Genomic DNA, 18996 nt, shown 5'->3' on the forward strand with positions numbered 1-18996 from the left:
TAAGATAAATCGCGATTTCCTGCTTAAGATGTTCAGAATGGCAGGATTAACAAAAAGATTTTGTAAAAATCTCAAATTCATACCACAGCTGTAATTTGATTGACTGCCTTAGATCACGTGCTCAAATTTGACCAATCACAAAACCTTGTAGCAGATTTTGGCACGAAAGCGTCATTAGAAACCAATTTTTATCCAATAAAATTGATTGTTATAATTACGAAAAAATCCAGGCGATGTTACGAGCGTGTAGATGAAAGAATAAGCTTTCTAGCGATGGGTCATATGCCAGTCTTCGACGAACTGTTATTCATACAAAGCTTCGAAAACGGGTATTTCTTCATGTTACTGCAAATTTTCGCTTCCTTGGTCCTTAATCTGGATGTTATGAATGTGTTAGCTTACATCTTTTAATTTACACCAAACATAATTAAGTTGTAAATGCATTATTTAAATAATGTGATAAACATAACTTTCATATTTATAAACAATAGGATCAGACCTTTCAAATGGTGTATAACATAGAGTAGCAAAGATATTTTACAAGCAGATATTTTCTTTGATAAATGTTGGTTTCATCTATGTCACACAAGAATCTCTGGTAACTGGGTGTCACAGCAGTAAAGGCTTCTGGTTGACTAGTTGGTGTTGAAAGAGTTAAAACAACTAATATCTTTTTACCTGCGATGTCATTGTGATGAAACTGCGCAACCAGCTCTTTGATAAACAATTTCAAACTTACGTTACCACAAACACTGGACCCATATTATACATGAATACCTTCAACATTTCTTCCTGAACCTATGAGCTAAACGCACCCATGACCATGATGTCACTGAGTCTGGAGAATTGATACCACTAATATTTACTGCATGTTGGACTTTACCATTATGGTGCCACCTATTCTTGAGTCAAATAGCACAGCCAGTCAGACACAAATACAACTGTCTGTTTTGTCTGAATGTTCTGGTTTTTCCCTTTTTTTTTCTTTGAATAAAGCTAAACTTTGTATGATTGTACTGTGATTCAATGTGGAGGTAAAAGAACCTTAAACTGTGGACAGAACTCAATAAGTTTTCTTCCACAATATATTGCAGTACGTAATGCAATACAGAGGAATGTATCGCAATATATCGCAATATGAAATTTGGGGCAATACCCAGCTCTAGTAATATGGCTTCCGTCATTGTGACTGCAGATGTTCATCCTCCACATGTATCAGCAGTACCGGAGGTTATTGTGAGTATCCTAATTTTCAAGATGCCTTATCTTGGGTAGCCCAAGGGCTTACAGGGTACCCTGAGCTTATCGTTGTTCCAACGACTTTCCCAGCACAGCAGATGTACACTCAGGCGTCAGCAACGTTCCAGAACACTAATTGGATGCAAAACTGTATGCAGTCCATGTGGCTGCAGTCAATGGCACACCTGTATCCTGCGCCTTGGCCTATGTACCAGCTATAGCTATGGCACAAGTATTAACTCCTGTACAGGCGCCTAACATATACCAAGCGCCTAATGTGCATTCTGGTACAGCGCATACATCGCTGGGCAGCGCCAGTACACCAGCATGTACGTGAACATCGGCGCATGACTCTTTATGACCAGGCGGGTCATCAAAGCCTTCTGATAGAGGAGGCCCTATGCACTGGAGCAGAAGCCAATCTCCGTCTTGGCGAGTGTGTCAACATTGCTCGGACTCATCTGTCTTATCAAATGGCGAGGATGGCAATTCCTCTGTGGAATGGAATACGCATCTCGGCTTAGAGCAAGTCCCTGATTGGGTAGCAGACTGTCTCGTGTCAGTGGCGCCCTACCCTGGTAACATGGTGGATAAAAGGGACACCATATGGTCATATCCAACATAAATTCTGGTGGATCCGATGTTGACAGACATGATTTGGTCATTGGACGACGACTTCTCATTTAAGCCACCCAAGATAAGGAAGGATGATTTTCCTACCCATGCACTTGCAGTCACAAGCCAGGCTCATAGTTTGAATGAGGACATAGAAAGGATGACAGGCTTGTCAAGGCCAACCGCCCTTAAGGTACAAGATACCGGATTTGCCTTCATGGAAACAGAGAGCAGGCGTGTTCTGAAACCTTTGTCAGCACCAGTGTTGTCAACACGTGCAATGGATCAGGATCTATCACAGGATAACCCTAACCGATTAGATCATTTCCATTTACATGGTTGATTTCCAAAAGCTTCAGATTGACCACATGAGAAACCAGCTAAGGCCGCTTTGGCGGATATTACTCTCACACGCAGACTTGGTTATTTAGCGCTTTCAAACTGTGACTCTTGAGTTCAAGTGCGGGCTATTAAACAGATCACAGACACACATGCCAAAGTTTCCAATTACGCTTGGGATGAGACTCTATAGCACGTCTCCCATCAGGCCGGCAAGTCAGGCAATTATAAGCCTAGACGCGCGTCTCTCAAGGAAGGCCAAGACCTGGATTCCTTTTGTGGGAAAGCTCATGGAAGAGGGAAACCTCAAGGTTCTTATAAGTCTCGTCGTGGTAAATATCGAGGCAGGGGAGGTGATAAGAGGGGTCAACACTGAAGTGTTGTGCAGTCACATCTCCCGCCCCCAGTTGACCCAAGTGTCGATTCTCCTGTAGGCGGGAGACTGTATCTGTTTTGGAAAAACTGGACCATTCTCAAGGCCGATTACATACTCAAAGTACTACATCATGGTTACCATCTGGATGTAGAGTTAACCCCACAGTTGACCACAGCTCCTCTGCCTTGGCCAAGGAAGCAAGATCTGCTATTAAAATGATCAGTCTCGACGTGCAGGATGCCTACCTGCATGTACCTATCCATCCCTCTGACTGGGTTCCTCAGGTTCCAGCTCACTACCAGTGGGCAGTTCTACCATTTGGCATTTCAGTGGCCCCGTGGCTATTTACACGAATAATGAAGTCTATAACTGCGTTTCCACACCTGAGGAATATTTGGTTTGAGTCGTACATAGACGACTGTCTCCTGTGTCATCAACACATAACGTTAGTATGCCATCAGGAATCTACCAGATACTGTATCAACTGGGATGGGTAATCAATGAGGCGAAGTCGGAGTTAACTCCATCTTATCGGCTCAATTTCATAGGAGGCGTGTTTCAGACAGACCAGGATCTCCTTTCAGTACCGAGGGACAGATGGCTAAAGATTTTACGCCTTTTGTCACCTGCACTACACCAACAACGCATGATTCACCAATTGCAAGTGTTGCTAGGGTTACACACTTCGGCACAGGACCAGCAGAGGCCGATTACAACTGCGCCCAGTTCAACAATTTCTTAACCCTTACATTAGGCGTCAGGATCCACTCAAGGCCATTACTCTACCGGTCTATCTAGGCCTTACTTCACATTGGTGGACGGTAGTGTCGAAAGTCCTAGGAGGAGTCTCTTTATCCGGGTTATCCCCGAAACTACACCTGTTTGTAGATGCCTCCCTCCAGGGACGGGGTGCTCACCTCCAAGGCCAGACAGCCTCAGGGCTATGGTCCGGTGTTCATCCAAATTGGCACGTAAACAATCTGGAGTAGGAAGCATTAATTCTGCCATTTCAGTTACTGCTTCAGAAGTTTGTGCAACCAAACATTGACCTGTTTGCTATGTGCCAAAGCCACCAACTTATGCCATATGTCTCCACGTTTCTGGATCCGCAGGCTTGGGCGGTGGATGTGTTCAGCATCCCTTGGGAAGGGCTACAAGTGTTGCTCTTCCCACCACCTGTTCTACTTCCCAAGGTGATACAAAAGATCAAGGAGACAAGGAATCTTGCTCTGACTTTGGTAACGCCCTGGTGGCTGGTTAGAGGGTGGTTCGTAGAGCCCAGAAGTCCACCAGAAGATGATCCACTACCACTCCCACAGTGGTCCAACCTACTCATCACAGCAAATTGCCTCACCCAATGCCAGACAAGTTTCGTTGGCATGCTTGGTTCATCTTAAAAAGGCTTTAAGTGCAAAGGGCTATTCGACACAGGCAGCCAAAGCTATAGTTTTAGCTCATCGTCTCTTTACCAGAGGATTATAGAATGAGAAGTGGGGATCGTGACACTTTTTGCATCGCAAAAAACCAAGATCCCACGACTGCGTCACCACAATTCCTAGCTGAATACCTCCAACATTTGCGTACCAAGAAACACTTGAATGGTAGCACCATTACTACATATTAGGTGGCCCTTAACGCTGTGGTGGCCGTTCTGGAAAATTGCAAAATGACCAAGGTCCCGGAACTACAGGCCCTACTACGTTCATTTAGGCTTGAGAATCAGAAGGCCAAGTTCCGCCCCCCTGCTTGGGATTTGAACGTGGTACTTCGAGGTTTGCAAGGACCCCCCTTCGAGTCCCTCTATGCATCCTCATTTTATGACTTCACCAAGAAAACAATGTTTCTCCTGGCATTAGCCACAGTGGCACAGGTGAGCAAGCTACATGCAATTGACATCACCCGGTCTGTTTTGAGCATGGTACGCATGGAGCGGTACATTTCGGGTTGTGCTGGGATTTTATTGCAAAAAATCAATTACCAGGCCAACTCGATCGTTCCTTCCCAATCCAACCTATTTCGAAGACTGGGGGAGTTGATGATGAGGGTGAGCTTCTCTTGTGCCCGGTGTGAGCACTTCAAGTTTTCATCTGCCGTTCCAAAACTAGGTGTGGCTCGAGGAAACAGTTATTTATACCCGTTTCACCTACAACCATGACCGAAGTTAGTCGCAACACAAAATCGCTATGGTTACGCGCAGTCATCCTTATGAATCCCCATGAGATCAGGTCATTAGCCCCAACCTAATAACTGCTCTATTACAACGATCATGGAAGGATGTTTTTTGAGGTCCGACACAGTTTTCGCTAGTCATTATCTTCGCGTAGTGGTTCTCTAGTATGTCGAAGGCGTGTAAAGTTTTGTCCCTCTGGTCATAGCCCAGCAGGTGACCAACCCTTGACGCAAATAATGAACTCACCCTATACAGAGCCAGTCTATTTCCCACCCAGGTTGCTGAGACTCTACAAGTGGAAGAAAATTATCTTTTCTACAAGGCTTTGGCTCGATGACATTGTAGGTAAAAAATTAGCTGTTTAGCTAGTATTTCTTTATTACAAAATATGTATAGGGATCTACCCTTAAATTCATACGTTCCATCTGTAAGAAGATTGAACGACCCTACCATAATGGCGTTTTTTCTGTGCTTTTTCCACCTGATGGATTATTGACAAACACGTGTTGTTTTGGGATGTGAATTATTGTGGTTTTGGACTTACTGAAGGTTTCCGATACATATTCATTAAGGAGTAATGGAGGATAAGTAAAAAAATTAGTAAAATCTAAATATTTCATCATTAAGGTCTCATGGCAGCGGCGATGTTCCGTATAAAAAGCATGAGTGGGACTTTGAAACAACTTTATTTCTTCACCCAAGACCATCACTGTACGCTGTCTTTTTGTTGTCGCAAGGTAAGCAGTGAATGCATTGAGGAGTAATGCAGGATAAGTATACAAACGTTAAAATCTTTTAGATTTTACTAATTTGCCATATTGTTACCATACCTTCCATACCGTTGTCCTGTACTGGCACAGCCAGAACATGTTCAAAATAAAAACAAAATATGCTGAGGTATGTGTGTTTATCATTCAAAATACTGGATTGTCATGACAGGGGAATAGTTACCATCAACACATCATATATCTAGCCAGCTTCTTAGACAAAATGTAACTGATGTTTATTGATTTTGGTATTATTTCTGTTTTATAGAAATAATGCAGCACTTCAGGCTTTTCTTCCACATAAAGCTGACACACTGTGATGTAACTGGAATACTGTTAACAGCGATTTTAAACCCAACTCACTCACTATCACTTCAGCAATGTTCTGTTTCACTGTCATCTGAAGACATAATGTGTATATTCAGGATATAAGACATGTTGCATGATCTGTACATCTACATATTTGTAGTCTCTTCTTTCGGCCAATGGTGGGAATGTTGACCGGTACACTCGCCTTGACCAAGACATGGAACGGTCCAATCAGAACTACATTGATGATACAAGTCAGCAGCAGCAGGTAAGTAGCTTCAACTACCTGTGTGTGTTTTCTGACTGCAACATTACCTGTGTGTGTGTGTACTGACTGCAACACTACCTTTGTGTGTGTACCGACTGCAACACTAGCTGTGTGTGTGTGTGTGTGTCTGTGTGTGTCTGTGTGTGTGTCTGTGTGTGTGTCTGTGTGTGTGTACCAACTGCAACACTACCTTTGTGTGTGTACCGACTGCAACACTACCTGTGTGTGTGTACCAACTGCAACACTACCTGTGTGTGTGTGTACCGACAGCAACACTACCTGTGTGTGTCACTTACACACCGGGGTCACTTATGCACCAGGGTCACTTATACACCCGGGTCACTTACACACAGGGGTCACTTACACACCAGGGTCACATATATACACCCGGGTCACTTACACACAGGGATCATTTGTACACGGGCGTCATTTGCACACCAAGATCACTTACACACAGGGATAATTTGTACACTGGCGTCATTTGCACACCAAGATCACTTACACACAGGGATAATTTGTACACTGGCATCATTTGCACACCAAGATCACTTACACACAGGGATCATTTGTACACTGGCGTCATTTGCACACCAAGATCACTTACACACAGGGATAATTTGTACACTGGCGTCACTTGTACACCAAGATCACTTATACACAGGGATCATTTGTACACCGGCGTCCCTTGTACACCAAGGTCACTTACACACAGGGATCATTTGTACACTGGCGTCCCTTGTACACCAAGGTCACTTACACACACGGATCATTTGTACACCGGCGTCCCTTGTACACCAAGGTCACTTACACACAGGGATCATTTGTACACTGGCGTCCCTTGTACACCAAGGTCACTTACACTCCCTCAACCAACTGGTCATTAGTCTGCTCTTAGGACTTGTATTTGGTCCTCAAATCATTCTCAATAAATTTGTGTTTCAGGTGTAAATAATTGATGTTATTCACCCACACATAGACAAATCACTCCACCATCCAAACTCTTGTCACTATTGAAACTAGCATTTTGCAATCTTTCTGCGGTTTTTAGTACAACTTGTTGTTTTAGTTTGATATGCAACACAAAGAAACAAGACAGGTTCGGGTCACCACCCGTTGAAGGCTCCATGGGTGGTTCTGCAGTGTCTTCACTTCTTTATAATGAGGAACTCAACGTTTCCAAGTTCCTTGATAAGTTTGTGAAGTGTTTACATGCTATCGTATGTATATTCCTTATACTATTGATGTTTAATTTTATCTATTATTCAAATCGAATTATACAATCGAAATTTACAATTGATCCGGACCAATCTTAGGTAGCTGTAGTCCCTGAATATACTTGACAAAATTTCACATAAATAATCTGCTTTACATTCAAACATTGCCGCTTTATTTTGTTAAACTTTATGATACAAATCGACACTTCAACAACACAAACAACGCACCACAGATTTAACGTCAGAAATATTGTTGATTGTGATAGTAAACCACAAAACTATCGAGTCAATAGCTAAAAGTGCTTTCCCACCCCACTGAATGAAGTGTGAAACCTCATACCTTTTCACTTATCAAGGGAAGGATAAAAACAACTGTTGTCTGCAAGCGACTAGTAACGTCTGTGACCTTTTTGGATAACTCAAGGGAAGCTTATATTAGTTTATACTCTAGATAGGAGTGGTATCCCTTTGTATAACCCTTTAGAGTAGAATCTACCTTGGCCAGTGTATTAATGTTGTAGAATCCCTGAGCTCCCGCTCTATTTCTTTTGGGTCACCTTCGTGTCAGTTATTTTGTCTTTAGTTGACCGACTGCCTCCGTGGTCTAATGGTAAAGCATCCGCCCGGAGAGCGGAAGTTGCATGGTTCGATCCCCGCCCGCGTCATACCACGTTCAAAGATGGTACTTGTTGTTACCCTGTCTGGCGCTCGGCATTAAGGGGTTAAAGCATGGACTGGTCAGCTCGGAGTCAGTATACTGTGTCTGAGTGGGGTATTCATGTTAAACTGCAGCATGGTATCTCAGTGGGCTAGCACTATAAATCACCATCAGTCCGGTCAAGTACAAGCAGCCACACACACACACACACACACACACACGTGCATGCACGTCGCTTTATAAGTGCAATAATCTTGGACGCGACGTTAAACCCAATTTCACCTCACCTTTAGTTGATCACTAAATTAATCTACAAATAAATACATGCTGAAGTGCAAAGTCATACATGTTTAAATCTAAAATCGAGTAGGACAAGGACGAGTGGTTTAAATATCTGAATTTAAAAGAAAGAAAATACAAGTATTCATCAAACAAGCAAATGCACAATGATGAAACATTTGAAATTTGTGTAAAATATCCCAAAATAGCAAACGTTAATATCACACTTATTGAAGATAATTATCAATATATTTAAGATCCAGTGAATATATATGAAACAACTGCTTTCTAGAAATATTATTTGTTATTCTTATTACCCATCCGTCCATGCATTCTTGGAATCCAACGTCTTTCTGTGTTTTGAAAAGGATATATTTAGGATTTTACAAAAAGCTCCCCATATAGATGATGATCATATATTTACATGTTGTGTTATTAGGACTTACAATTATTTTTTATTCTAATTTTCATGATAATTAAGTTACTAAATCTAGAGCAAAATTTATGAATGTATTTATTTGTATTTCAATACTTTTAATAAAACATGAGTAGGTATTTCTCAAGCAAGCTATGCGGGTTTGCAGACAACTGTAGACAGGAGTCAAGTTTAAGATATTTGTACCTCCACCGATGAAAATTTCATCCAGAAGACCAGAAGAGGTCGGCATAGAAACTGGACTTTACTGTGTGACTGTATTAAGCCAACAACTGATGACTAAATCACCATCTATCTTCTCAAGCAGTTTAACTAACTGTGCCTGTGATCCCCGCTAAATATTTCTGCCTTCCTCAACAAGGCCATAGAGTCCCAGTGCACTCCCAACTAACACTTTGGTATTGTTCATATTTTTTAACTTATCCTGCATTACTCTTTAATGTATTGACTGCTGTTTTCTGACAGAGAGACGAACTGTGTGAGATCCAGCTACTGAAGAAAAGTTGTTCCAACCAGCAGTGGCAGCACCCTTGCACAGTTGGCACCTCCATGGACGGACCTACTTTGTATCCCTTGTGGAAATTAAAGCTTATTGTTTCTATACTTTGCGTGTTTCTGCATTCATCGTATGCTGCTATATTGTTACCTGGTCATGGTCTGTTACCTTTTGGGTCTTCCCATTTGTAATTATACCCGCGTTTACGAAGTATACGTATACGGGGGTATATAGCGTTCCGTTCGTCCGTCCATCAGTCCTTTCGTCCAAGCTTTTGTACGGCCCATAACTTTTTAACCATGCACCCTAGCTTCACCAAACTTGCTACACACATTTACCTCAATGAGTACTTGTGCCTTTTGCTAGTTTGAAGATTCTGATTTTTTTCATTTTTGCCGTTTCCATGGACACATTAAGAAACTTAAACTTTTAGGGTGGGTGTTTTGTACGGCCCATATCATTTTAACTATGCATCCTAGCTTCATGAAGCTAGCTACATACATTTACCACAATGAGTACTTGTGCCTTTTGCTAGTTTGAAGGATCTGAATTTTTTTATTTTTGCCGTTTCCATGGAATCATGTTGAAACATAAATTTTGGGTAGAGTTTTTGTACGATCCATGTTTACAATATTATGTATCCTAGCTTCAGCAAACTTGCTACATTAACCACTATGATTGTTTTTTATCTGTTATAAGATTCTGAAAGTTTTCTCTTTTGCAGTTTTCATGGAAACATGATGGAATTTAGAAATTTTGATGACTGGTTTTGTATTGCTAATATATTTTCCAAAATTATTTCCACTCATTGTAGACATATTCGACTGGAATTAGGTCAACCGACCTGTTGGGAGCAGTGCAATGATTTCTACATATTGGTTTGCATGTCTACTTGTACGTATGGTGCAACCACTCAACCAGACGCCTGTCGTAATCCATCCATGTGTAGAGGATGGAAACGGCAGACCTCCACAACCAACACAGCAGAATGGAGACACCACATTTCATTGCCCCATCGCTATGAGAATGGTAGCGCTTATATGGCGTTCAGGGTATGGAAAAGATTGCCTTACTTTGTACGGTATGATCTTTCAGACTACAAATCTTCTATTTTTACACAGATACAGAGTCGATTTTTAATTCATCCCATGACCGTTCCATCGACCCCTGTCGACTACATGACAAGTATCGTGTTGCCTTCCTTCATCGTCACTCGATATAAGACTTATATCTATTCAGATAGGAATCGATTTAATGATTCTTCCCACGACCGTTCCGTGACTTTTCAACTTTGCAGTCTTGTAGACGACCTCTTCTACCATGGCTTTCCGCTTTTCCACTTTGTCAGTGGCTAGTGCTTCTGGGATTGCTCATGCCAGCCCATGTTGTGACCGTCTGTGGTCTGGAGATCAGCTCCATTGTCACAGCAACAACCTTAAGATTAAAAGCGCTTATCCTGGTTGTCACTTACTGGCAGAGCATTCTAGATCACTCCAAGCTGATCATATCCATGGACAACATTACCATGGTATGGTGTTTGAGGAACCAGGGTACTCTCCATGCTTCATCCCTGCTAAACCAGACCTTCCGCTTATTCGACTTGGTGGTCAGCCTGGACCTGCAATTTCTCGTTCATCTCTTACCAGGTTGAGAGCATGTTCTGGCACACGCTCTGTCCAGGCCGGACATGGTGGCTTCCTCGGGTGGTAGCTGCACTCAGATGTGTTCACCTTGACTTGCCAAAAGATCATCTCCCCTAACGTCAATCTGTTCGCCACATCCCAGAACTGCTAGCAAACATCCTACATCTCACCGGTGCTGGATCCGTCAGCTATGGCAGTCAAGGCCTTCAGCATTCCCTGGGGAGGTTTATCAACGTACGCATTTCCCCCTCCGGCTCTCTTTCCCAGGGTTCTTCAAATGTTCCAGATCCCTCAACCCCTGATTTTGAATCAACTCCCAGGACAGCCTGATAGATCGTGCACCAACCCCTCCCCACTCTTGTCTAGACAGAGGCGGACAGAGCGGAGTTTTGGTTATACCCGGTGTGGGCATTGAGGGTTTTCCTATGATGGTCAGTAGCCTGCTGCAAGTCTAGGAAATGCTTTCTCCTGCCGGTCTCTCCTCGTCGCAGTCATTCGGAATACTCTTTCCCTTTGGCTTCGGGCGGTCATCCTACAAGATTTAAAAGCCTCCGGATTAGTATCCCTGGCCCCCTCCCCGGCCCCCTCCCCAAGGCTACCAACACTCACAAAATCAGAGCCATTCATAGCAACTGCTCCATCAAATCAATCATGGAAGGCTGTTTTTGGCAGTCTGACACCATCTTCGCCAGCAACTACCTCAGTGATGTAGCTTGGATGATGTCGCCGACATCCACGGTTTTGGTCCCCTGGTGGTAGACTTACAGGTCACCAGTCCCCAACACCCACGATTCTCCGACACCCTGAGCGGGGCCTGTTGAACTCTCTTGTGTTATCACCCTAGATGAGAGGGCTGTACTGAGACACCATTCGCTCTTAGGTCAGTTCTTGATTTTGGCTAGCCGCCTCATCATATTTCTTTCACCTATTCGGGTTTGTTGTGGTTTGTGGTGGTATGTGGTGCAGGTTCATCGGACATTGACGAGGGTTTATTATGGATCACATCTGAAGGTATGCCCACCGGCCGTGCTGTCTGATAAAGATGCTTTTAGGAGCAATGCAGGATAAGTTGCATTTTTTTGTAAAATCTAAATATGTTTTACATTTTTATACTTATCCTGCATTATGATGTCTAAGTGCCCTCCCGTCGCTACGCTGCCTCCCCACAAAGTTTCAGATGTTGTGTTCAAAGCAGTTATGTGTTTTGATGTGATGTCATGACTTCCGGGTCACATGGGGACTGCGCGAGGGTGCTGCCTCTACTGGTTGGAACAACTTTTCTTCAGCAGCTGGATCTTACACAGTTTGTCTCTCTGTCAGAAAACAGCAGTAAATGCATTAAGGAGTTATGCAGGATAAGTATACAAATTTGTAAAATATTTAGAGTTTACTAATTCAAAACAATCTAGGCGCGTTCTGTAAGGTACAGCCAAAGTATGTCTTCAGAAAATGTATTATTGACTACCCTTTTTTCAGTTGCTTATGAGGTCACAGGATGAACAGCTGGACAAGATAGGTTCCAGTGTTGGCATTCTCAAGAACATGAGCCAGCAGATTGGATCAGAGCTAGAAGATCAGAATTTGTAAGTAACACTGAGCCCATGTATGCCTCACAGCACATAGAGCACAGGATACAGAATGACATCACTGCCTACCGGACTTTACGTACACTTCATTTCTTAGCAGATGGCATCTTTATCATGTAACATTAATAGTACGAAAACCTCTAATGGCCATGCCTCCTAGAGGGAACTTGACAAATAAATTACAGGACCCTTGATGCAGGTATCTTGACTGCTGTCATGTGACCCCTGCATGCTTGTCTCTGGGTATCCCATACCTAACAGTCACCATTGAAGGGACAATGCGTCAACAGTTCTGTGTGTTTGTAAATCATGCTTGAAATAATTTCCAAGTGTGATGTCCCATGCGCGATTCAGTTCTCAAACCAAAACAATTTCTGTGTATTTCTTATGGATGAGTCATAAAATCCTTATAGCCAGCTTGATATGATTAGAAGCTAGTAAGCCTAGATTACAATATCAATATGCCTCAGTCATATGAAACCAATCACACTCCTACCCAGAGTTCCTTGCGGCCAGCCTAGTACCTCTGTCACATCGTAACATGTTATACAGTCAAGTCATGTGATTTTCATTGGTTTTATTTTAGAAAATAGCCCAAAAACATGAAAACTATTTTCACTTGTGTAATTATCCTCTAAGTGCTGTCGTTGTTGCCCTTCATAGCTAGCAATACAGTCACTTTGATGTGTCAAGCCATATTGTCATCACTGTCACAGTTGCAGTAGTCATGGTAGTATATCTATTTTATCATGCTAAACTATATGTAAAGTGCACCGAAATGCTTGCATTAGGCCCATCTGTTCTAATTTCAGAATAGGTGTGTTTGTTTACAAACAAGAGAAAAGTCGTGTCCCATGATAAGCCAATGAGAGCAGAGCAGAGTAAGCTCAGGGGTTATCGGCTGTTGTTTACAAACATAGCTTGGGAACGTTCAACATCCTGCCCCTTTTATGTACCTCGGTAACATTTTGCTTACATAAAAGATGGCAACTGGCAGCCATATTAAATTCAAACCCCTGATATTCACAAAACCTTTTTGTGAATGCATCAAGACATTTCAGAGAAAAAGGCAACAGTGTTGACAATTTAAAAAACAACTCTGAAAGTATTTGTGGGAGGAGCTCAGGAAGGAGAGGAAGGAAAGATGAAAGTACTTTGTTCACAAGACAATTTCTCCAGAACTTTAATAGGGATTAAAAAAAGTTTGTGAGAGATGGTCATCAATGGTTAAAGGCATCATGATTAAAAAAAAGAAATGTGTCTGCCAATGGCCATATTGGAAAAACCAGAAATCATAAACATTTCCAAAGAAACCACTGGACCAATGAGGCTGAAACTTCACTTGCTTTTTTACCATTATTTGATTCAAGTTGCCAAAAATGAAGGTGTGACAAAGTAGTGGGGTCATTACTTATTCTCAGCACAGCTGGTTAGTTGGCTTGTTCCGAAGTATTTACAATTTATCTTGTGTTTGAATTTATCTTGAATTTCTGTTTGAATTTGAATGCACATGCCACACCTTTACATCATAATAAGTGGACTCTCTGCCGGCTGGCAACCCATGTTTGCCTAAAACATTATTCATCGGTTTACTTATGCGTCAAGTATAAAAATGAAATGTGGCTTCGATATGACATAGGCATGAATAAATGGCAACCATTTGTCCAGTCAGGACATGTGCTGGACTGTTTAACTTACAGAGTAATGCTGCATGTCTCCCATTATTTGTTCATGGGAGGCATCAGGCCTAGTCAGTTCCAAATATTTGATAATGAGACATTTCATTACAACAAAAGGGAATTAAAATTCAAGGGAACTTTTATGTACTTGAGCCATTGTTGATTCATTCTGTCTTTGCTGACACAGTTGTACAGTTGTGATGTTTTAGTCCCAATCAGTTGTAGTGTAGTCCTTTTGTGTAGATTCAGGATTGATTTTAGTTTTCTGGCCAACTCTTGACTCGTTCTGGTCATTCACCAGCTCTGTTGTTCAGCATCAAACAATATTAGCTACAGTAGTTACAGTTGCAACATGCATTAGAAAAATTTATTTTACAGGATGCTTGATGACTTTCGGCATGAAATGGACAATACTGAATCAAGATTAGATGTTACCATGAAGAAAATGGCCAAAGTTTTACACATGTCTAATGGTAAGATATCCCTTCCAACATTTTGAGGACACTTTAGTCCATTGCTGAGTAGCCATGTATACTTGCACTGATGTGTAATTTGTGATGTAGTAAACAGAGAGTAGTATCAGTTAGGTATTCTTGTTTATCTCGTTTATTGTTTGGCTTAACAATGGAATAAGCAGTGACCTGTTTCTACTTTCCTTCTTTCTGAAGTTTTGAATGTTTTACCTTTACCCTGCATTACTGCATTAATGCTTTTACTGCTGTTGTTTTACTAGAAAGATTGAGCTGTGAGAGGTCCTGCCTGCAGAAGTTGTACCAACCAGTTGTGTGGCATATGCCCTCCCACCGCTACCACGGGACCGGAAGTGGCGATGTCACATATAACCACATACTGCTAGTCATCGGACTGTCAGATGTTTGAGAATAAAGTTCCCAGTTTCCACAAGCAGATAGCATCCTTTGCCTATCCTTTTGAGGACCAAAATGTTCTCAGTTATATATATTACAGTCTGGTGTACAATTGTTGTCCTTTCAGGTTTACATTAGCATTTTTGCCACTCTTCACTTCATGCATGTGTTCCCCTTTTTCCCCATTTTGTTTTTGCCATGTAATGTCTTCATGTCTTGTCTTTGATATTTCATATGTGTATCTTAGCACATTAACACTTATATTCTGGCCTTTTTCTATCATAATTTTCTCCTGTAAACTTTTGAAAGTTTGAGTTATACATGCCTGCTTCTCTTTATTGTTATATGCTGCATTGCTCGCTCTGTTGTGGCAGTGAATCATCTTGGGATCCACACCTCCCAAGAATTGCAAAGACCCCTGTTCCACATCGTTGTGTTCCCGGTATCAGTGGCTCAGGCGGCACCTTTGGCGCCCCCGTTTTTCACTGTTCCCATTCCAGCACCCTCAGAGCCTCCGGGCTTTCAACCATTGATCAGCATGCTGCCAGTGCCCCATGCTCCCGCCCCCATGCTGTTGTACAGCATATCAATACGTTCTTGTTGCCAGTATCTATGACTACCTCATGTCCGTCTTTGGCTCGTTTCAACACCACTACTGCTCATCAAACTCATACATGTGGCTCTAACTCCCCCAGGTCTTCCTGTCGCACTTCCAGGTCTTCTCGATTCAGACACCGGTACCAACTATCCATCGGACTCTTCGGAGAGCTCTGTCGGCCTGTCCTTTGACACAACCTCCTCGGAGCTGGACACTCACTTGTGGCTTAACCAAGTACCGGATTGGATGGCGGACTGGTTTGCTTTGGTCGCTTCCTCCCCAGGCCCAGATATTTATAAAAAGGACACAATTTGGTCACCTTCCACCATCTCGCTGCTCACAGCTTTGATATCGGCTTTGGATGACAACTTCTCGAAACTGTCCCTCATTAGGGACCTCATTACAGGAAACTGGATTTCCCCATACATATGTTCGAAGCCGCTGATAATATGTACTTTCAATGATGACTGACATCGTATGACTGGTTTCTCTAGGCTGACCACTATTCTTATGCTTGACACTTGGCTAGCCTTTGTCAGGATTAAGATTTGGCGGTCTCTCACGCCTTTATCTGTCTTTGCCAGAGCCATTGATGAAGACCTTACTGAGGACAATCCCAATTGGATCCCTTGGGTACTATGATGTCTTTCCAAAAGTGCCAAATCGACCATCTGGATAATCATCTTTGGTCTTGGCTGAGATCACCACCAACAGGTGCCTCGGTTATCTTGCCTTAACAGACTGGGATTCAAGTTCAAGAGGCAACTCCTATGCCTTGGAGCGTGTCCTCGTTCTTCAGTTGTGCTATCTCTGAAACTCTCGTGCATGTCTCCAGCTTTGCCCATGATGAAATGGCGCTCATAGTCCTGGAGCGCGTCGCCAATCAATTCCACATTCAGCCATTCGCAGTTATCAGCCATGGCGTGCCTCTCAAAGCTTCCCCCAGGCTTCTTCTTTCTTTCATAGCAAAGGTCAAAACCATTCTTAGCCACAAGGAAATTATCTACCTCATTGTCACCAACACAAGTCCAGAGGCATGCGTTGAAACCCTGGCTCTTGGCACCTTGGATCTCCAATCCCTAGTTGTCCTGGTCATAGACACTCCCGTAGGTGGGAGATTATGCAGGTTTTCGGGCAATTGGACCATTCTGCGGGATCCTTTCGTCCATCGTCTTCCATCAGGGGTATCAGCTCTCTCTCATAGCAGATCCACCATTAACCTCCTACTGTCTGGTGGACACCCACCCTCCTCGTCAGGCTCAGCTCTTGCTCCAGGCCATTTAATCTTCTGGTGCTTAAGCAGGCGGTCAAGATTGTTCCTGATACCGTTGCGCATCCAGGCTTCTACTCTCCAGTGTTCGTGGTGCCCAAGAAGGATTCATCCAACTTCAGAATGATTCACAATCTCATCATCTTCAACAAGTGTTCAACAACCTGGAACACATTTCCATATTTTTGTCTGACTACGTTGAGACTGCTCAGAATCAGAATCAATGTAATTATACGTGACATCACCACTGCCAGTCATGTAGTAGCTGCCGCACAGCTCAGTCTTTCTAGTAAAGCAACAGCAGTAAAAGCATTAATGTAGTAATGCAGGATAAGTATCCAAATGTAGAAAATATTTAGATTTTACTGAAGCTTCTGTTTGGGGTTTCCCATGAGTAATAACCAATCTCCAAACTTTTGACAAATGAGTCAGATAAGTCCCCAAGGGCCAAAGCCCGTGTAACTACAGTGCTATATTATGTCCTGGTATTTAGAGAAGAAGTAAAATATTTATCTCAACAAATACAGTCAATATTTCAGATCTGGCTGAGGTTCCCAGTGACTGATAATAGATTTGTCACTTAGTAAATGATTCTTATTTTCTTTTAACACTTTGAAAGTAAGTATGCAATGGTGCACTGATGATTGAACTGTGAGCAATTTTCTTTGATGGAGCTTCAGCAGAAAATTGATTTTATTTAAAAAATGTCCTTCCCACAACAGTCAAAGAAGATTTGAGTAGATAAAAGTCACTACTCTACTAGAAAAGTGGCCATCACATAACAGCCCTTTGATGGTTGGTGTTGTTTATTTGTTTAATAAAAACGTTCATGGAAAATATCAAATTATCATTTTGGATAGATGTGTAATTTTTGTCAAAATAGATGCATTCAGACAGATATTTCCACAAGACTGGTTAAAATGTCTTCCCGTAACATGTCTTGAAAAGTTACTGTGTAAAACAAGACATGCATGTGTGTTTTTCCAACTATATCCTTTTGGTAACCATGCATTGTCTATTTAAATGATTTAATTGAAAGTCATTCAGATTTAACCAATAAGATAAGAACAAGCCATACATGTCTTTACCAGAAAAAAATATTGTCCATCCCATAACAAAATGTCCTTCCTTTAAAAATGACCTTTTTGGTCACAAATACAATTACTTCTGAATATCAGCTCAAGTATTTACCATACAAAGAACAGATGTTCATTAGGCTTTTGAAACCTAAACTTAATTCAAAAGAATTATTTTCAAAACTTCCCCACGCAGCTCAACGTGTATTTGTGCCCTCACACCATAATGCATTCAAGCCTCCCACTATTATCACTAGCTATGATGTCATATGCTTTATGACGTCAAAAGCATAACGTTTTGTGTCGCCTAGGACTGCGTTTTACTTCTCCCTCTATTGTCACTGTTACATCATAGGCATTAAGACGCCACAAATACTACTGTTATGCGTTGCCTACGACTACAATCTAAGTTAAAGTTTTCATTACACCTGAAGAGCTGTTGAACGGCGAAAGATCTTGAATGTGTATGGATAAAGGAGTTCTGACAATATATTAGTAAATATCGCTGTTGGCGCTTATTAGAGCAGGGCACGTTTTACTTCGAATATGGTAGTGCCAAACTAGCCTGGAGTTTCTGGGCTCGTCAACCGTCAACTTAGCGTCAACAGATATTTTCCAAATCTATAACATGTTTTTAATCAAGGTGCTCACACAATTTTCTGCATATCGTGAAATAAGACCTGTTTTACCCTGTATCGATCAGATCGTCTTTACTGTGCGATGCCATTTTTTTAAAGCAAATGCAAGTGATATGAGAGGTGAAATCTGATTGGTCAATTGGTACATAGAAGGGACATAACTCTTAATAGCCACTGGTGGGGCTCCAGTCAAGCCCAGTAACTCCAGGCTAGTTCGACTAGGATGGCAACTGGACTTTTATAGTCGGTTAACTCCCTTGCCACAGGAAGATGTAAAAACAAATTAGGTTGAAAATTTGAGGACTATAATTTAGATCCCAGCATGTTTCATCATTTGTCAGCATACTTTGGGCAGCAATAGCAAGAAATAGGTTTTCACATATGGTTGCCATGGAAGCCAACCTTGATGGTTGGTTTGAGTAATTTTGGGAGAGACTGTTAGTAGGATTAAACATTGTGTGAATGTAATGACCA

General features: G+C 42.1%; 1 protein-coding gene across 3 annotated transcripts in view; it reads left to right on the forward strand.

Annotated features, from left to right (window-relative positions):
* LOC139473032 (syntaxin-6-like) overlaps positions 1-18996 on the forward strand; it is a 38811-nt gene that overhangs the window by 15620 nt on the left and 4195 nt on the right. For all 3 annotated transcript variants that reach the window (XM_071255543.1, XM_071255544.1, XM_071255545.1), the window contains exons 5-7: positions 5976-6083; positions 12286-12392; positions 14453-14547. In XM_071255543.1, the coding sequence (XP_071111644.1) occupies positions 5976-6083; positions 12286-12392; positions 14453-14547 (310 nt within the window). The remainder of the gene's footprint in view (positions 1-5975; positions 6084-12285; positions 12393-14452; positions 14548-18996) is intronic.

Source organism: Haliotis cracherodii, unplaced genomic scaffold (assembly GCF_022045235.1).
Source record: "Haliotis cracherodii isolate W230 unplaced genomic scaffold, xgHalCrac1.p SCAF_26, whole genome shotgun sequence".
Classification (NCBI taxonomy): Eukaryota; Metazoa; Mollusca; class Gastropoda; order Lepetellida; family Haliotidae; genus Haliotis; species Haliotis cracherodii.